Source organism: Coregonus lavaretus, assembly GCF_964263955.1.
Source record: "Coregonus lavaretus genome assembly, chromosome: 11".
Taxonomy (NCBI): Eukaryota; Metazoa; Chordata; class Actinopteri; order Salmoniformes; family Salmonidae; genus Coregonus; species Coregonus lavaretus.
The window spans coordinates 18,995,484-19,010,296 of NC_139998.1; the positions used below are offsets into that span (position 1 = coordinate 18,995,484).

Here is a 14,813-nt window from a genome sequence, read left to right on the forward strand (position 1 = left end):
ATGAAGTACCTAAGGGAAGGGTGCTAGGGGCAGATTTGGGATTAGGCATGATCTTATTTGCAGGCTAGGTGGGTCCACTGCTGTATTGGCTATACACACCTTTTAGATTAGTGAACGGAGGGGTAGGAGCTAAAGGAGGGGGCTACTGAAATTCATCTCTGCAGTGCTGACAAGCCAAACAAATAGGAACCACAATTGAGTAGCCTAGTTCTTATTCACATCGTCAAACCTTTAATGACAAACGGGCAAAACAACAGATCTGATGAAAAAGGCTTATTTATTATTAAATTATATTGATATACAAAGTTCAATTCCACCTTTAGCACATTAACAGGACACCCAAGAGGAAATCCCTTACAATGAAGCAGGATCAGCCTGAAATCCCACAGCCTTCCCTCCTGTATCCAGCAGTCAACGTGTGGAATGAATGAAAAGTTCATGAAATATTGAGGTGAAAACTGGAAAGGCAATTTATGGAGGAGACAAATCCTGAACAAAATAAATATCCATGCTGTTACAAAAGGTGTAACCTACACACAAATGTGTTGTGGCACAGAGCACTCCACTTGTAAGAATCCACTGATTAATAGTGAAATCCTTTGGTAGAGCACTATATTGAAAATATGAACATTGTATTTCTAATATCAACAATATAAAAAGGCAACACAACACCTTAAATGTATTCAAAAATGTATAATGCTAAAATAGCCTAGTACAATACACTGAGTGTACAAAACATTAAAGGACACCTTCCTAATATTGAGTTGCACACCCCCGCCTCCCTTTTGCTCTAAAACCAACCTAAATTCGTTGGGGCATGGACTCTACAAGGTGTCGAAAGAGTTCCACAGGGATACAGGCCCATGTTGACTAATGCTTCCCACAGTTGTGTCAAGTTGGCTGGATGTCCTTTGGGTGGTAGACCATTCTTGATACACACAGGAAAATGTTGAGGGTGAAAAACCCAGCAGCGTTGCAGTTCTCGACACAAACTAGTACACCTGGGACCTACTACCATATCCCATTCAAAGGCACTTAAATCTATTTTTTTGCCCATTCACCCTCTGAGTGGCACACATATCTCAAGGATTAAAAATCCTTCTAACCGGTCTTCCTCCCCTTCATCTACACTGATTGAAGTGGATTTAACAGGTGACATCAACAAGGGTTCATAGCTTTCACCTGGTCAGTCTATGTCATGGAAAGAGCAGGTGTCCTTAATGTATTGTACACTCAGTGTATGTGGACTAGAATCTAGTGGGATCAAAAAGGAATACGTTACTGTAGTTCAGGCTTTCTTGTTGGAATAAGGCACCTTGTTGTAAAGTGAAAGAACAAAAGAAAGCGAGAGAAAGGAAGGGCAGTGACAGAGCTCTGTGATTCAGCGCAGGATCAGTGAAAAACATTATTTCTATACCATTAAAGGGAAAACGCATCCTAAAACTACTCTCGGTCATTGAAAAACATGAGGGTACATAACTCGCACCAGAGAGCATTCTCTGAAAAAGATACATTTAAATGGAAAAATGTCCACGTTAGAAAATTTCCCTAGCGGATACTTTTTTCCCCCTACGGAATGAAAAAAAATCCTCATTACATCAGGAACAGGGAGTTTGAGATTCAAATCATATACTTAACAGCAGAAGGGAAAAAATGAAAACAATTTCCCCCAGCATAAACATCTAGCCAGGAACATTGACTTCCTGAGCAGAGTATTTAGTCCCCCATAGCGCTGGCAGGCAGCATTAAAATCCCAGAGTGCCGCGGTAATTCTCAGGGAGAGGAGGGAGAGTGATGAGTGTTGTTGTGGGAGAGGGCACCAAAGCTGGGCTGCTGGGCCCCAGAGGCACAGAGTCAGTAATCTCAGAAACAGAATCAATCAGAGAGATTGAGTGGAGCCATCAACTCCCCGCCGTTACCGACGCTTTTCGCAACAAGGCGTTGCCTCGGTTGTTGGAGCAGCCCGGTGCTGGCTTCTTCAATCTGAACCCCGCCACAGCCCGGGGATCACCGAGATAAACCCCCCTGTGCAGGCCCAGTACCAAACCCCCCCATGAGATCCTCTATATCTACTGTCAGAAGTGCCGGGCTAGTCATTGATCACGGATTGTCTGACTGCCAGGTGGAGTTCAAGTTTTCAACAAACACAGCAATGAACATGAACACCACCTAAGCCGGTTTCTTCAACAGCGGCCGAGAGATGGAACAAATATTACGCAATAAAATAGGCCTAATGTTTTATAAATAATAATAAAATAAATTGGTCATTTAGCAGACGCTCTTATCCAGAGCGACTTACAGGAGCAATTAGGGTTAAGTGCCTTGCTCAAGGGCACATCGACAGATTTTTCACCTAGTCGGCTTGGGGATTAGAACCAGCGACCTTTCGGTTACTGGTACAACGCTCTTAACCACTAAGCTACCTGCCATTTTCTTGGTTGGATTCTATCTACAGTAAATACAACATTCACAGTCAGTCATTTCATATTTCAACAGTTTGAGGCACTGGTTTATATCACAGACAAAGACGGGTGGGGTGGCCCCTGCACTGCTGAGCAGAAAAACCCTTATTTAATCTCCCCCTCAGTGGCCAGGCCACATAATTTGGGAGTGGTCCATAGACACTCGCGGATCAGAGCGTAGAGCCCTCCACAAAAAGTGAATACACACAACATTGTTGGATTCCGCCGTAGCCCTCCAGACTGTAGGCGGACCAGACACGACATGCACGAGCCCCAAAATGGCACCGCCGTCCGCCCCTCCTCAATCAGACTTGTCCTTTTTCTTGCCCCCTCCAATAGGAACTTTACTGGCCACCGCTGAGCCTACTGCGGACACGCCTCCGGCTACAGCACACACCCCTCCTTTCACCAGCCCCACCCCGATGCCGGGTACAGCGGCCACCGAGGTGACAGCGGTCTTGGTCAGGTCGAAGCTCTTCCCTCCTATCCAGGCCACCCCGCCCACAGTGGCTCCCACGGCACCTTTAGTGACACTGAAGAGGCCTCCGGTCACTCTGGAGAACATGCCTGGCTGTGGTACGGGGTGATCCTTGTTGCTGTCTGATGAGAGACAATAGGGTGTTAGTGTTGAGAGAAGTTAAGCAGAGGAACACAAAGTAACTTCCCCAGCTTATGGGGACTTCCATACCGTACAGACAGTGTCACCATAGAATGATGAATAGGCTACTACATGGAAGTTTGTGTCAAACCATGTCTTCTGCTTAGAATGGTCCATTATAGGGTAGTAGCCCCACTAGAACGCTAAAGCTAAATATAGGAATGACGGCCCTAAATAGCCCTCATTGCTTCGAATGACAGAATAATCCGTGTGTAGTGGGCTACAGACAAACTGTAGAACCACTAACAGTGTAGAAGATGGAACGGTACCGCCACCTGGTGGTACACAAATACAAACTCTTCAGAGAATTCTAATTTGTGAGGAAATTTAAAATCAGGTTTACTGTAGTTAGGCCTATTAGTAAGATCTTGAGTGATAGTTTAGCATTCAAGTAGCAGTTTGGAGCGTTGGGCCAGTAACCGAAAGGTCCCTGGTTCGAATCCCCAATCTAGCAAGGTGGAAAAATCTGCCGTTCCGCCCTTGAGCAAGGCAGTTAACCCCAAACAACAACTGCTGGACGTTGATTAAGGCAGCCCCCCGCATCTCTCTGATTCAGAGAGGTTGGGTTAAATGCGGAAGACACATTTCGGTTGAATGCATTCAGTTGTGCAACTGACTAAGTATTCCCTTTCCATTACTGAGAGTCAGTGTAAAAAATTATATAATTGTCCATTCAATGTTCATCAGCTGGTAAGTGGCCACTAAGGAGACTGAACTGACCTGCTGGAGGCTCATCTTTGAGGTATGCTGGGACTTCATCCTGCTGCTCACATTGATTCATCTTCCCTCTAGGCAGGAGAGGAAACAAATCAAGTCAACCAATTCCTCAATATTATCTCTTCAGTATTCCCAAATGAGGCACCACTCTGAAGGACTGTAGAGCAAATGTTTTCACTCTAGCAGTTATAATGGCTAGTTCTTGAAAAACAAGATGGAGAATGATTGCTCATAGGCCTAACCATTCCTCTGCCTGACTTCATGTGTGTGCCGCCTGCTTCTAACACCACCAAACAAGACCGACCTGTTTACTGTTGAAGCACAGAGGATAAGCAGATGTAGAACTGGGACAGGCAAATGTAACATCCATAGCGTAGTTTAGAAAATGTTTTTGTAAAACATGCACCCTAGGCTACATCGGATCAACTTGAAACTTTCTCTGTAAAGCTAACTTTCATCAAGGTTTTATATGGTTTATAAATTGGTTTCTCTTTTCATTGTCAGTATCCTTTCACGTTTAGCGTTATGATATCCGTAACATCCAAACGGTTGTGGATGTGATGGATATTGATGCATCATATCTTAGCTTTATAACTTGGTACATTCACCACATTGTGTGACTGTTCTGAGATTTAGGCTATTCTTCAGATTTTTACCACAGCAATTGTTGATATCTTGAAAATGATGTTTTCTTGCTAAGATTCTCTATGCTGAAATGCATTTCTAATACATGATAGAAAGATGAGAAGTGTGTTTACCAACAATCTGAATAGTCCTGAAGGTTTTTTTTCAAATGAAAGACCCACAAAATGAAAGACTTCATCCAGTGTCCAGAAAAGTGGATTGGCAGTATAGGCACATGTGCATATTTTGTTCCAAATTACAGAAAAATGTGTTACAAAAAACATTTTACATGTCTACATTCAACTGGTAAAGGTACACTTAGATATACAGTACCAGTCAAAAGTTTGGACACACCTACTCGTTCAACGGTTTTTCTTTATTTGTACTATTTTCTACATTGTAGCATAATATTGAAGACATCAAAACTATGAAATGACACATATGGAATCATATAGTAACCAAAAAAGTGTTAAACAAATCATAATATATTTTATATTTGAGATTGTTCAAAGTAGCCACCCTTTGCCTTGATGACAGCTTTGCACACTCTTGGTATTCTCTCAACCAGCTTCATGAGGTAGTCACCTGGAATGCATTTTAATTAATGGGTGTGCCTTGTTAAAAGTTAATTTGTGGAAGTTCTTTCCTTCTTAATGCGTTTGAGCCAATCAGTTGTGTTGTGACAAAGTAGGGGTGGTATACAGAAGATAGCCCTATTTGGTGAAAGACCAAAAACAGCTCAAATAAGCAAAGAGAAATGACAGTCCATCATTACTTGAAGACATGAAGGTCAGTCAATCCAGAACATTTCAAGAACTTTGAAAGTTTCTTCAAGTGCAGTTGCAAAAAACATCAAGCACTATGATGAAACTGGCTCTCATGAGGACCGCCACAGGAAAGGAAGACCCGGAGTTACCTCTGCTGCAGAGGATAAGTTCATTAGAGTTACCAGCCTCAGAAATTGCAGCCCAAATAAATGCTTCACAGAGTTCAAGTAAGACACATCTCAACATCAACTGCTCAGAGGAGACTGTTTGAGTCAGGCCTTCATGGTTGAATTGCTGCAAAGAAAACACTACTAAAGGGACACCAATAAGAAGAAATTTGCTTGGGCCAAGAAACACGAGCAATGGACATTAGACCGGTGGAAATCTGTCCTTTGGTCTGATGAGTCCAAATTTGAGATTTTTGGCTCCAACCGCCGTGTCTTTGTGAGACGCAGAGTAGGTGAACGGATGATCTCCACATGTGTGGTTCCCACCGTGAAGCATGGAGGAGTAGATGTGATGGTGCTTTACTGGTGACACTGGTCCTCTACGAAAGACTATCGAGAATAAATATGAGTTAATCATAGGAGAGCTGTAGCTCCGCCCACTGGTGATGTGGAGCAGAGTATGCTGAGCGATCGCTGAGGAGAAGGAAGTAACTAGAGAAAGTACACAAGCCGTGATAAGTTCCAGCCATCTCCTGTGATTCCCTTTAGTTAGCATTCTTTGTTTTAGCCATGGCCAGTGTGCGTCCTTCAGAAATGTGAGTTCATATTTCTTACAATTCATGTGTTGTGGACACACTCCTTTGCTATGCTAATTAGCGTTTTTACCACAAGCTAGCAACTGTAAACTTGCTAACCCTGTTGTTTGTCATCTCAATTCAGACATTTAGCATTTCAGTGTCTAGTCTTGGATGTATACTGTATAGATTATGTGGGTATTTTTTTAGCAATGAGCAATATACATTCAAGTTCATGCAGTTGTGTGAGGATGATGGTGCTGCTCAGTAGTGCTGTGTAGTTGCACTCCTCTGATCATTCATTAGTGAAGTCACAGCCATGTTGTTAGGTTGTATTGCCCTGTGCAGCAGATAACCTATTGTAGCCATATTATTTATAGTTTACAGTGAGGGAAAAAAGTATTTGATCCCCTGCTGATTTTGTACGTTGTAAACCTATTTGAACAGTGAGAGACAGAATAACAACAAAAAGATCCAGAAAAACACATGTCAAAAATGTTATAAATTGATTTGCATTTTAATGAGGGAAGTAAGTATTTGACCCCCTCTCAATCAGAAAGATTTCTGGCTCCCACTCTTAAAGGGAGTGCTCCTAATCTCAGCTTGTTACCTGTATAAAAATACACCTGTCCACAGAAGCAATCAATCAATCAGATTCCAAACTCTCCACCATGGCCAAGACCAAAGAGCTCTCCAAGGATGTCAGAGACAAGATTGTAGACCTACACAAGGCTGGAATGGGCTACAAGACCATCGCCAAGCAGCTTGGCGAGAAGGTGACAACAGTTGGTGCGATTATTCGCAAATGGAAGAAACACAAAAGACCTGTCAATCTCCCTCGGCCTGGGGCTCCATGCAAGATCTCACCTCGTGGAGTTGCAATGATCATGAGAACAGTGAGGAATCAGCCCAGAACTACACAGGAGGATCTTGTCAATGATCTCAAGGCAGCTGGGACCATAGTCACCAAGAAATTGGTAACACACTACGCCGTGAAGGACTGAAATCCTGCAACGCCCGCAAGGTCCCCCTGCTCAAGAAAGCACATATACAGGCCCGTCTGAAGTTTGCCAATGAACATCTGAATGATTCAGAGGAGAACTGGGTGAAAGTGTTGTGGTCAGATGACACCAAAATGGAGCTCTTTGGCATCAACTCAACTTGCGGTGTTTGGAGGAGGAGGAATGCTGCCTATGACCCCAAGAACACCATCCCCACCGTCAAACATGGAGGTGGAAACATTATGCTTTGTGGGTGTTTTTCTACTAAGGGGACAGGACAACTTCACCGCATCAAAGGGACAATGGATGGGGCCATGTACTGTCAAATCTTGGGTGAGAACCTCCTTCCCTCAGCCAGGGCATTGAAAATGGGTCCTGGATCGGTATTCCAGCATGACAATGACCCAAAACACACGGCCAAGGCAATAATAATAATAATAATAATAATAATAATAATAATAATAATAATAATAATATGCCATTTAGCAGACGCTTTTATCCAAAGCGACTTACAGTCATGCGTGCATACATTTTTTTTTTTTTGTGTATGGGTGGTCCCGGGGATCGAACCCACTACCTTGGCGTTACAAGCGCCGTGCTCTACCAGCTGAGCTACAGAGGACCACGCAGCAAAGGAGTGGCTCAAGAATAAGCACATTAAGGTCCTGGAGTGGCCTAGCCAGTCTCCAGACCTTAATTCCATAGAAAATCTGTGGAGGGAGCTGAAGGTTCGAGTTGCCAAACATCAGCCTCGAAACCTTAATGACTTGGAGAAGATCTGCAAAGAGGAGTGGAACAAAATCCCTCCTGCGATGTGTGCAAACCTGGTGGCCAACTACAAGAAACGTCTGACCTCTGATTGCCAACAAGGGTTTTGCCACCAAGTACTAAGTTATGTTTTGCAGAGGGGTCAAATACTTATTTCCCTCATTAAAATGCAAATCAATTTATAACATTTTTGACATGCGTTTTTCAGGATTTTTTTGTTGTTATTCTGTCTCTCACTGTTCAAATAAACCCACCATTAAAATTATAGACTGATCATGTCTTTGTCAGTGGGCAAACGTACAAAATCAGTAGGGGATCAAATACTTTTTTCCCTCACTGTATGTAATTGGAGGTTGTATTAAGCCTATACCTGCCATTTACTATTGTATTTAAATGTTGCCCTTTTCAGAACCACACAAACTCTTGGTTAACACAATTGTCTGTGCCGTTACTGCTCTGTGAATCAGCGTCATTAAACAACCTCAACTGGAATCCTACCGGTCTGTCATCTGTGCCCTTACAAGCACCTGGGAGAGAACACATAGTTCTAAGTAAAACCTAACCCTACAGAATATACAGTCCACCGAGTCCTCAACTACAGGCCCAAACACACCAAGACAGTCATGAAGAGGGCACGACAACACCTTCCCCCCGTTGTGAGGTCAGAACGCTCAGATCAACCCTACTCCTCAGCCAGAGCGTCCAGTGTGCGCTCTGAACACTGAGAAACGAATGGACAATCTGACAACGCTCTGAATTTACCAACGCCCAGAGCCACTCGGAGCACTCTGGCACTCGAGATTAAATTTGAGAAGCATTTTGCGTCACCTGCAATAACATCTGCTAAATATGTGTATGTGACCAACAAAATTTGATTTAGGAACACACCCTTAATCTACACAGGAAGGCTGTCCTACCCTAGTGCTTGCTTAGCTGTAAGCAAGCGGGTCAGATCTGCTGGCTAACACTATAGTAAACTATGCTAGTCTAGTTTAGTCTATTAACAAACGTTGCTCTCAATGTCCCTCCACAGTTCCACATAGCACACTCACAGATACATGATTGTGTAAACGTTTTCATTAGCTTATCCTTAGGCAAAGTACTAAACTGGAAATTAGAAATGGACCAACAAATATTTACGCGCTGGCTAAAGTACATTCATTTCACAATGAACGTGTTTGGTGTCCAGTAAGCTACAATTGAAGACCGCTTATATGGCCACCCGTTAGCCCTAGTTAAGCATATAACGTTAGTTAGCCATGCTGTCATGAATCTAGAGTCAGTAGACCCAATTTGTGGAATATCCCTCCGATATGGTTCTTGAAGTTGAAGGTGTGGAGCTGGAGTTAATTTAGTTATATTAGCTAAATATCAAAGTTGCAGTACTAACTGTCGTTAGCTAGCTACTTAAATAGTTTGGTGACCATAATAAACATCCAAATGATGTTAAATTTAAAATAGTTCAATAAGAGTTAGCTACGTTATGGATTACTGAGTAACGACGTGGCAACAGGCTGCCCAGTCCAACTGAGTTGACGTTTCACAAACTAGCTAAATAGCTAGGATAGCAACTACTAGCATAAATGGTTAGCTAAATTAGCGTTAGCTAACTATATGTTTTTGCAAAATATGATCTCTCATTCACTTCGATTTTAAACTCCACTTGTTATTTGAAACACCTTTATTTAGGAGCGCAAGGTAACGGCGAAAAACAACGTTAACCAACTTTTAGCTAGCTAATTTCACTCATCTTGACTGAAGCTGCATGGCTAACTAACGCTAATTTGTTAGTTGGAGATGGCTTAGTGTAGAATGCCTTTCTATTTTAATTGTGTGATAAATCAAAATAGTTGGAGTTTATATAAATCGATTGAAATGTTTTAGCTAAATAATATAGCTAGCGTTATGTTAGCCAATTTACCTTGCTTTTTCTGTGTCTGTTATCTCTGACGTTGCAGCTATCCAGCTGCCATCAGAAACTTTTCTTTTGAGAGTTGCCAGTAAACTAGCTTTGTCTCCACCCCCAGCCAGAAAGGTCACAATACCTGCATTTATACTGAACAACAATATAAACGTAACAATTTCAAAATGTTTAATGAGTTACAGTTCATAGAAGGAAATCAGTCAATTTAAATAAATTCATTAGGACCTAATCTATGGATTTCACATGACTGGACAGGGGTGTAGCCATGGGAGGGCAAAGGTCCTACCACTTGGGAGCCAGGTCCACCAACTGGGGAGCCAGGCCCAGCCAATCAGAATGAGTTTTTCCCCACAAAAGGGCTTTATTAGAGACAGAAATACTCCTCCGCACCCCCGCAGAAGCCGGATGAGGAGGTATGGGCTGCCGTGGTTACACATTGGTCTACGGTTGTGAGGCCGGTTGGATGTACTGCCAAATTCTCTAAAACAACGTTGGAGGTGGCTTATGGTAGAGAAATGAACATTACATTCTCTGGCAACAGCTCTGTTGGACATTCCTGCAGGCAACATGCCAATTGCATGCTCCCTTAAAATTTGAGACATCTGTGGCATTGTTTTGTGACAAAACTGCACATTTTAGTGGCCTTTTGTTCCCAGCACAAGGTGCACCTGTGTAATGATGCTGTTTAATCAGCTTCTTGATATGCCACACCTCTCAGGTGGAGGGATTATCTTGGCAAAGGAGAAATGCTCACTAACAGGGATGTAAACAAATTTGTGCACAATTAGAAATATTGTTTTGTGCATATGGAACATTTCTGGGATCTTTTATTTCAGCTCATGAAAAATGGGACCAACACTTTACATGTTGCATTTATATTTTAGTTTAGTAGTATTTTTGGTATTTCACTAGAAATTGACCTTTTTGGTAAATGTGAACACATTATAGGCTGGTGTGACCCAGAATCTGGGTTTACAGGAGACGTTGAATATTGCGATTCTCGATTCAACGACTCTTTTGTAAACCCATATTCTGGTTGGCAGTTTAATAAATTTTTTCATATGACTGACTGAACATGCTAAGTCTGGTGGCACAATTTTCCAACATAGGCCTATTAGCCATATGTTTTATGTATTGGTCTTTGAGAAAGGTTATGCTTATTTTAAGATCATTTATAATGTAGCTCTACAATGAACTGGGAAATGTATAATTGTTATTTACATATATTTCAAGATGTGCTGTCTAATGAAGTGTAAGTTCATGAATCAGAGTCAAATATTGGGCAGTGTAACACATACTCCATGGACAGGTTGTGTTCCCATTGACAATGCTTGATTTACATTAGTCAGGAAGTTGATCCTCCCCATTTACAGTTTAGATGTACCATTAGGCTTAAATACATTCAGGTACAGTCTGATAATGCACACAAAATGTTACTTACAGATGTACCAACAATTCTTGTTGCCATGTCAATTGCTAATCTTCCTTGAATAGGCTAATTTGCATACCACCCCCAAAGTTTAGAGACACCATGCTAGGACCTCCTCATTGCAATTATACACACCCACCCCTGCCAAGTTCCAAACCATCATACATTTATCAAGTAATAAATCTAAAGTAAAAATGACATGGAAGAATTCAAATGCGTGGAGTTTTATTATAGATTAGAAAAGGGGCTGAACAAGTATAAAAAATAATTGAGAGGCATATTTAGTATTCAGCTTCTTCTGCCTCACAACAATCACCAGTCTGCCCACACCTCTTCATAATCCTTCTCCAGAGCAGCCATGTCCTCTCTGGCCTCAGAGAACTCCCCTTCCTCCATGCCTTCACCCACATACCAGTGCACAAAGGCCTGCTTGGCATAAATCAGGTCAAACTTGTGGTCCAGGCGACTCCAAGCCTCTGCAATAGCTGTGGTGATACTCAGCATGCACACAGCTCTCTGCACCTTGGCCAGATCACCCCCAGGCACAACAGTAGGTGGCTGGTAGATGATCCCCACCTTGAATCCGGTGGGACACCAGTCCACAAATTGAATGGATTTGCGGGTCTTGATGTGGGCGATGGATGCGTTGACGTCTTTGGGCACCACATCACCACGGTACAGCAAGCAGCAGGCCATGTACTTGCCAAGCCTAGGATCACACTTTACCATGCGTTTGTGATCTCAGGAACAGAGAGTTGCTCGTGATAGGCCCTTTCTGCGGAGATGATGGCAGCGTAAGTGACCAGGGGGAAGTGGATACAGGGGTAAGGTACCAGGTTGGTCTGAAACTGTCAGGTCCACATTGAGTGCACCATAAAAGCACAGGGAGGCAGTGATTAAGGAGACGATCTGGGCAATGAGGCGGTTCAGATTAGTGTAAAATGGACACGCCACACCAAGATTACACTTGCATATGTCAAAGATTGCCCTTTCATGGTGGATAATGAGGCAATCAGAGTGCTCCAGAGTGGTGTGTGTGGTCAGGATGGAGTTGTAGGGCTCCACAACTGCCGTGGACACCTGGGGCGCAGGGTAGACTGAGAACTCCAGTTTGGACTTCTTGCCGTAATCTACAGACAGGCGCTCCATCAACAGCGAAGCAGAGCCAGTCCCACCCCCAAAACTATGGAAGATGAGGAAGCCTTGTAGTCCAGTGCATCGGTCAGCCTGAGGAGAAAATAACACATTAAACAGTTTATCCAAATTTCTCCATACATGGACTTGCTATTAGACATTCAGAGCCACTCACCATTTTACGCATTCTGTCCAGTACAGATTCCACAATCGCCGTACCAATAGTGTAATGGCCACGTGCATAGTTATTGGCAGCGTCCTCCTTGCCACTGATGAGTTGTTCAGGGTGATACAACTGGCGGTAGTGTCCATTCCTTATCTCATCTAGAATAAATTATTTTGACGCATGCAGAAAGGGAAGGCACAAAAGAAAACTATACAGTATGAACAAAATTCAAGACATTACATGCCAATGAACATCATGCCATTTGAGGTTGTAGATCATGCTATTCAACTATGTCTTCCATACCCACAACTGTAGGCTCCAAATCTATGAAGATAGCCCTGCGAACATGTTTCCCACCTCCAGTCTCACTGAAGAAGGTACCAAATGAGGAGTCAGCCAGGAAAGCAGTACTGGACTCATGGATTCTTCAATCTGTCTGGAAACCATGCTCCAGGCAATACAACTCCCAACATGAATTGCCCATCTGGACACCTGCTTGGCCGATGTGTACAGAAATGCACTCCCTCTGTCAAGACAATAAATAATTGGATTCAATGTCCATAGCTTCTACTTTTTTTCAAATGTGCTATACTGCATGTTGTAGCCCAACTATTGAGGATCAATGACAGGGAAAGTGGGTCTCATAACATTTTTGGGGGAGATTACCTAAATACTATAGTGCAAACATAACTCCAGAGAAAAGCTCAAAATAGGTCTCATTTGAAAATACCATTATATTTATTTTGTTATTAAACACTTCAGCTTACCATTGTTCAGCAGCTACAAATGGAATTTGATTTCAAAATGGGACACTTGACCAAAACCCTGAAACAGTTTAACAGATTCGACATGTAACCTACAAGTGCAAACAAAACAAATACATGTTCACGTCAACCTGGTAGTACTAAACGCTTCAGTCTAACGCATACCACAACAGCACACTCACCTTGCACAGATGGAGCATTGTTAATGGGCCTGGCTTATACATTATTTAGCAATCAAGTGTGGGGGTGTGGCTTTCAATTGACATTGATTTAAAGAGGTCATTTTTATTTTTAGCTACCAAATTATACCCAACAATAGGGTGATATCAGGCTATACCACAGATGGTGGATAAATGAAGATAGTTCACTCAGGCCGTTTAATATTTGAAAAAATTGTCAGTTCCTGTCTACTTAAGTGGGTGGCTCTCCTGTAGACGCCAATGCGATAGCAGCTGGGTCTGGCCTACTTAGTTAATTGACTTCCGTTGAAACAGAAAAAAATAATGAGTGGGATGTCTCGCTTCCTCTTCCATCTCTGGCTATACTATAGGGTTTTGGTTAGAAGGGATACAGCTTGTGTCAAAATTGACTTTTCGTAGCAGGTTTAGAATAACTTACGCAGCAGGTTAGGAAAAGGGTTAGGGCTACCTAAAAATAAACAACTTTAGACATCAATTTGACAAAAGTTGTTTCCCATCTACACATGACTGTACTATAGCTCAGGGGTATTAAAATCTTGCCCTACGAGGTCCGGAGTCTGCTGGTTTTCTGTTCTACCTGATTATTAATTGCACCCACCTGGTGTCCCAGGTCTAAATCAGTCCCTGATTAGAGGGGAATAATTAAAAAAAGCAGTGGAAATGACTTCAAGCGAGATTTGAATTTGCGGGATATAGCCTATCTATTTCATGATTCAAAGCCTAGTCCTGGACTAAAAGGCACTTTCAATAGAGGGTTCATTCTATGAATAGAGTGCCTTTTGGGTGGTGTATTTATTTCACCTAAAGAGCACATTTCTACCATCTCAAGAGGTTAAATAAAATCCACTTAAATCCATCTTAAATCAGCCAAACTCCCCTTGTGACAAGGGGAATGGAAGATTGAGAGGGGAAATTGAATGCAAGCTTAACAACAATATTTGAACTTCTTAAAACATGTTATGTTTACCACAAACCACCAGAAATGGGCCAAAAAGAGTAGTAGCAGCTCAACTGCTTTTACACTATAATTCCACTTCTAGATACTCAATGTTACTTTAGAAAAAATATTTTAAAATGAACAGTTTTACCATATTAAAATAAGAGTTCAGTTCATGTTACAAGGTTGACCTTAAACCGCAGGGACAAATGTAAAGTAATCACCAATCACAGAGAAAAAAGTGGGTTAAAATGTAATTCATTGAGGACAACTCAGTTATTTGAATGAAAACACACTACTAATGCACATTTTATATGGTTGTCACGACTTCCGCCGAGGCTGCCCCCCCTCCTGGTTCAGGCAGGGTTTGGCGTTCGTCGTCACCGGAGTACTAGCCACTGCCGATCCCATTCTCATCACTCCACTTGTCATGTCTTGTCAATCACACACACCTGGTGCTCATTCCCCTAATTAGTATGTGTATAAGTGTTCCCTCTGTTCCCCTTCCCCTTGTCTTTGT

General features: G+C 42.4%; 1 protein-coding gene and 1 pseudogene across 2 annotated transcripts; both read right to left on the reverse strand.

Annotated features, from left to right (window-relative positions):
* Positions 1–260: 260 nt before the first annotated feature.
* On the reverse strand, positions 261–9,737 carry LOC311136927 (transmembrane protein 263-like). The gene is made up of 3 exons (XM_084171244.1): positions 9,661–9,737; positions 3,841–3,908; positions 261–3,062 (listed from the first exon to the last, which is right to left on the reverse strand). The coding sequence occupies exons 2-3, from the start codon at positions 3,899–3,901 to the stop codon at positions 2,764–2,766; spliced, it is 360 nt and encodes a 119-aa protein (XP_084027370.1). The 5' UTR covers positions 3,902–3,908; positions 9,661–9,737; the 3' UTR covers positions 261–2,763.
* A 1,636-nt stretch (positions 9,738–11,373) lies between these two features.
* On the reverse strand, positions 11,374–13,356 carry LOC311137032 (tubulin alpha chain-like; annotated as a pseudogene). Its single transcript has 4 exons — positions 13,339–13,356; positions 12,696–12,918; positions 12,402–12,550; positions 11,374–12,319 (listed from the first exon to the last, which is right to left on the reverse strand). The product of its transcript is annotated as a tubulin alpha chain-like (transcript).
* Positions 13,357–14,813: the final 1,457 nt, after the last annotated feature.